The sequence below is a fragment of the Peromyscus californicus genome, unplaced genomic scaffold (genome assembly GCF_007827085.1).
Source record: "Peromyscus californicus insignis strain IS unplaced genomic scaffold, ASM782708v3 Scaffold_22__1_contigs__length_63687245, whole genome shotgun sequence".
NCBI lineage: Eukaryota > Metazoa > Chordata > Mammalia > Rodentia > Cricetidae > Peromyscus > Peromyscus californicus.
Window position 1 is genome coordinate 30,294,158 of NW_026294525.1, and position 5,670 is coordinate 30,299,827.

Below are 5,670 nucleotides of genomic sequence, written 5' to 3' on the forward strand. Positions count from 1 at the left end.
GTGCTATCTCTAAGATACTTTTTCACAGCTTAAAGGTCACATGCCGCTCCTCATCCCTCACCCTCAGCTCTTCTGGCTTGGAGGAAAGGTGTCCACTATTCCTGCTTGGCCCACTGCATATTAAGTTGTGGCACAGGGAGCTAGGCTGGGTACCAGGCAGCCAAGGAATTGCACACTTTGGGGGAAGCTGTGAGAGCAAGAGGCTCGGGGAAGATGAGCATGGTGAGTGTGGGCACCATCTGGTATAGAAGGGGGTAGTGACAGAGATGTTTAGGCTGTGAATGGATGAGAGATAGAGGTAGAGATAGATAGATAGATAGATAGATAGATAGATAGATGGATAGATGATAGATAGATAGATAGATAGATAAGTAGATAGATAAGTAGATAGATAGATAGATAGATAGATAGATAGATAGATAAAGCACACAAGCACACTCACTCCCAGGGAGTATTTGAAGCCCAAATCCAGTTATTCGCTCTCAGAATTTACACTCATCCCATCCAGTCTCTAGCTCTGAGGACACAACTCTGTCCAGACCCAGAGCTCAGCCGAACCCCTTGATAGGAACGTTTGTCCCTATCACTCGATGTTAGCATCATCTTGAGCTCTGTCTTTGCTCACCGAAATTTTCTGGATTTAGGGTTTTGTGGGAGTCATCTTGGGAGACAGTTTTGGACAAATCCAGAGAACACCAGAGAGAGGTGGAACCGTATGGGGGGGTCACTGCTTTGAGGAGACACTTTTCAGTCTGTGCAATCAAAAGACCATCGCCAGTGCATTAAAAACACACATTTGAGCTTCCTGCCTCAAACATTTTCAGTTTGGGTGTAGCATAGACACCTGCCAACTCATACAAGTGCTGGATATTTATTTGTTGGGTCCTGTCTGTCACAGAGAGGTCACACATATTATAATCTCATTGAGTTGTATTAAAAGCTCAATTAAATTAATTAAAAGTTGTATTAAAAGGCACTCCCTGAGGAGAATACAAATCCAGTTATTCCTAACGTCATCATCATTTTTACTTGCAAGGAAGAGAAAAGAGGATCTGGCCCTTTGAGGAAACTGCCCCGTGTGGAACCAGGACTTTGGTTTCTCATAACCTTTCTCCTCAAGTCAAGGCTTCGGATTATAAGTAAGAGAAACAACGGCTTTAAAAAACGTTTGTAATAGTAGAGAAAGGGAAAGAAGCTAGGGTTCTGCGGGGTCGCCAGCGCAAAGTGCTCAGAATGTCAAGAATTTACTTGGTTTGTAAAAAACGTGACTAGAAACTTGGGAACGCTTGCTGGGCTAACCGCGCACACGTAAGTGAGTCATGGTGGTGACACCAACCTTCCTTCCCTCAGAATCTCTGGATCAGTCCTTGGTGAGGACTGTGCTTCTGAGTGTGAGCAGGTAGCACCTCCTAGAGTTTGAATTGAGCTCTTGAAAGTCAAGTTGGGAGGGGGTCAGGGGAGTCGCCTGACAGACACCTTGAAATACCCTCCAAGGCAAGTGTGCAAAGGACGTGGAGGAAGAGTCACTAGCCGTGGAGCTTTGCCTTGGTGGCGCGGTGGCTTCCCAGGAGGGACAAGGCTGTGGGGTAGATGTTTCCAGGACGGCTCCGCCCCGCGTGGCCTTTGGGGTTGGCTGGAGGTGTAAGCGCAGGAGAGGAAGTTATCCTAATGCTAGGTACCAAACCCAGTTAGAAATGGTGGGGGGCGGGTGGGGGGCGTTGAAACGAAAGAGCAAGCGCAGCGGAAGTTTCAAGGCCTCTGCGAGGGATAACAGTATAAATAACCGAGGGCGTCTTGTAAACACTGCGGTCATAACCCCGAACATTAAACAGCCGCGGTGGCATCTGGCGCATCGCCTCGGCGGGCTGCGCTGGGGCAGAGGCAGCAGGGTCCCAGGCTCCTCGGCCTCGCCTCTATGTTTATCTCAACCTAATCTTCCCCAATGAGCTGTTCCTCAGCCGGGAAGATGTTTAAGTTAAGATCCGGCCGGCCGGAAGTCTTGGCCTGAGCTGAATGCAAGGAGTAACCGCACCCGAAAAAGCAGGCTCACACGCTTAGTGTTGCAATTAATTAATTATCAGTAGGAAACAAGCGAAATATCTTCTGCATTTGGAATTCACACGTAGCTCCAATTCCTTTTTCACTGGTTTGCAAGCAGGTATTTTTTTTTTTAAATCACAGCCTCACACAGAAAGTTATAAAACTTTCGTACAGTTTATTTCCCCCGCTCTTCTGAACAGCTACACTGTAAAATAGTGGAGAACTGGATTTTCTTTTTCTTCGTTGTCCTCGGGTCTGTGTGACTGGATGACTGTAACCCTATTCACTATTTACAGTTATAATGCTTTTTAGTGGGAAGAAGAACTCTTAAAAATTTTCGGTGGGAAACATGGCTTCTCTTTTCCTAGTGGGAATAGAATTAATCTTTTATTAGAAGTTTGGATTAAATAACCACCTTTAAAAATCATTAAACATTCACATACTTTCCACTGTTCTTCACAGATTTTTAAAAGAAATCACACCAAATGCCTAGGCTTTTTAGCAATATAAAGAAAGATTTATTTCCGAAAGTAGCAAAACCTGTTTGAAAAAAATATATATTTCTTTGAGTGACTTACTTTATAAAATGTGACTGTCAAAGTCAGCTATTCTATGATCTACATTTTACAACATATTGTACAAAAGATACACATTGATAGGCTCTTATTATCTATTTATATATATAATATATATATATATATATAATTACATATTGCACTTGGACCAGCCAGGCTCGCAGTCATCCATGGCAGAAGTTAATAAAGTTAAATAGATGGGAATCTGTAAGTACAGTTGGTCTCCTTTGGTTTGGAAACGAATCTCCTCGTCGCGGTTAAGTGTTCTCGCGGGGTGAGATGGGGAGAGGAGCGACGCAAGGCTTGCAGCGGAGACGGGGAGGGGAGGGGAGGGCAGGGGTCGTCGCCCTCGCTGGCCCACTGCCCCCGGAGCGCACGGTTCCCAGACTCGCACCTCCAAGGTCAGGACGCAGTGGTTCCACACAAGCGGCTGGCGGTCACCACTTCCTTCAAGTCACTCTCGGGTTTGCCGGCCACCATAAAGGGCCACGTCTGCAACACAGAAGAGGGAGGAGGAGGTAAGTACTCTTGGACAGGGGGAGGGGTCAGCCGGAGCCCCAGTTACAGGAGGGGCGCCTGCGTGAGGGCTAGGAGCCTGGAGGGCAGGGATCTGCAGTTTACTAGGTGTGTTAGTGCCTGGCAGGATAAAGCAAACCCCTCCAGGTGGTGGTGGTGGTGGTGGTAGTGGACTTTTAGAACTACTGCTAAAGAGGTCTCATCCTGGGTTCTGAGTGGAACCCTCAGCCACAACCTCAAGGCAGATACTCTAGGAGTCTTAGCAGGGATGGGGAGGATTACTACCCTAACTCCAGGCTGCTGCTGAGGGTCTACGGAGGCACTGGTCCAGCATCCTTGGCCTTCTCGCCTTTATAGACTTCCATTTCTCCCCCAGTGCAGTCCTAGCTATGACCACAACTTTAAGCCAGTCAGTATCCCTGGAGGAGTGTGTGCTGTTAATAAAAGACATAGTGGCATTTTATTAAAGATCCCTCTACTCCAGAGAAAGCAAAGCTCGCCTCTTTCCTTTCTTCTCCCCCCCCCCCCCCCCCCCCCCGGGCTGTTATATAATGAAAAGAATTCAACTTTTCTTTTTTCTTTTAATACTTAAAGATGAAAGAAGCAGCAATTAAAAATGTTCTGATCGATAATCTCATTCTAGTTTTAGACTGTAAAAACGGCTACTCATCACACTAAAAAAAATAAACTTTTATTTGGAGGGAAAATATTTTTCCTGGCAAAATGTGTTTTAGCACCCCCTCCCCCAGTTCCTGAGGGCAGCTGAGGGAGACAACTCAAGCCTCTCTGTAAGTGCTGGCCTGAGGGATATCGCGTCCTTATCATAAGTAAACAAAAGTCCTAGTAAAAGGTGGCGTGTTCTTTAGAGCCTGCACGTTTTAAAATAAAATCAAACGAAAGAGGAAGTTTAAAAAAAAAAAAAAACCCTAAACAGTAAAACGGCTCTAAGAAAATTGGTTCAGTAATGAGCATTTGATTTTTAAAAATTAGGCTTGGTGGACACGAGTTATTAAGGTAAAAATCAAGTCGCTCTTCATTGTGACTGATCAAACCTACGACTGCAATACTATTCAGGACACGAAGACCTGAGCGGATTTACTGCGTATGTGGACAGTGGCTGGAATTTCTGGGATTTAAAAATGGTAATCGACTTAGTCAAGCACAGAATATTTAAGTAGCTGAGGGATTTGCGTGGACAGTTATGGAGGTGGAGGGACATAAATATGTCTGCATTTAATAGTCTTAAATATACCCGGGCATAGGACAGAGTTGGATGTTTACAAGAGTCAGAAGGGAACTTAAGTCTTGCTCCCAGCTAAAAGAGGCATAGTCAGATGTCTTCTGGGTGCTCAGCATCTTGTCAGTTTCATGACAGCGGAAATGGCGCTGGCACCCTTCGCGGGGATCCCTCGTCCTTGCCAGCTGAATACCCTCGGAAATCCCTTAATGGGGTGCCACGTCAAACCCTTGCACAAATCACTCGCGGGCTCGCAGCACTCAGCGCAGAGAGCCAGGGCGCTGGCTGCGTGGAGCCTGCACGGAGGTCCCCAGAAGTGGTAGGCCGGCGGTGGCCAAGGTGTCAGGGGATCACCCGGGTCCCCAGGCCCAGCCAGCGGAGAGGAGGGGGAACTCACCAGGTTGACTGGGTGAATGTAACCGTTCTCGTACTTGTCGTTGGCCAGGATCTGCCTCAAGTGCGCGATGTAGCTGGACGCCAACCTGAGCGTGTCCAGCTTGGAGAGCTTGGTGTCCGGGGGCACCCAGGGCAGGGTGGTCTTGAGCCTGGAGAAGGCCTTGCTCAGCACCCGCATGCGGGCCCGTTCGCGCGCGTTGGCAGCGTTGCGCTGGACCTGCTTCCCCTCCTGGCTGACCCCGCTCAACGGGCTCTTCTTGGTGGGCGCCTTCCTCCTCTTGCCCAGGCCGCCGCGACCCTTCTGTGGAGACCCGTTCTCGCAGTTGGAGCCCTCCTCCGTGCTCTCGTTGGAAGTCACAAACTCCTTGTTGGAGTCCACTTTCAGGGCGTCACATTCCAGCATCTCCACTTCTTGAAGGTCTTCTACATCGCTGAGGGAGCCAGTGGACATGTTTAGAGGGGGATGGAGGGGAGAGAGAGAGAGAGAGACACTGGAACTAAAGGGTCTTTAAAGGGTATGGAGCTGCCACTTCGTGTGTTGGGGGTTCGAGTGGGGATCTGGCAGCTTGGTCTCACAGCTTCCCCTTCGCAGAGTTGTGGAAGCGACCACAGGGGATCCTGAGACAGGGAAACCAGGGCGCTATTTCCCCACCCCCGGAGTCCTGGCTTTAATGGAGAGTGAGAGAGCGCCGAGGAATTTGGTGAACACTAGGAATTTATCTGGGGAATAGAGAGGCGGATCCATGCAGCCCAGGGGAGGGGCCTGCTAGGCCCTGCCGACTTCCTAGACCCCTTTCAGAAGCACTGGAGACTCTCAGGCACAGACCCGGGTTTCCAGCAATCGTTCACCACATTCATGTACCAGTTTCTTTCCTCCATGCTGATTCAAGCCAGGGGGGTACCAGC

The 5,670-nt window shown here is 48.5% G+C and overlaps 1 protein-coding gene across 1 annotated transcript; it reads right to left on the bottom strand.

Annotated features, from left to right (window-relative positions):
* Window positions 1-3,017: 3,017 nt before the first annotated feature.
* Tcf21 (transcription factor 21) lies at window positions 3,018-5,215 on the bottom strand. The gene is made up of 2 exons (XM_052750621.1): window positions 4,766-5,215; window positions 3,018-3,107 (listed from the first exon to the last, which is right to left on the bottom strand). The coding sequence occupies exons 1-2, from the start codon at window positions 5,213-5,215 to the stop codon at window positions 3,018-3,020; spliced, it is 540 nt and encodes a 179-aa protein (XP_052606581.1).
* Between the last annotated feature and the right edge of the window lie 455 nt (window positions 5,216-5,670).

What these genes read in the sequence shown, in the direction of transcription:
- Tcf21 (XM_052750621.1), bottom strand. Translation starts at nt 5,215, where the DNA reads ATGTCCACTGGCTCCCTCAGCGATGTAGAAGACCTTCAAGAAGTGGAG. An exon ending in ACATTCACCCAGTCAACCTG is followed by an intron (nt 3,108 to 4,765) that starts GTGAGTTCCCCC and finishes TCTGTGTTGCAG; the next exon opens with ACGTGGCCCTTTATGGTGGC.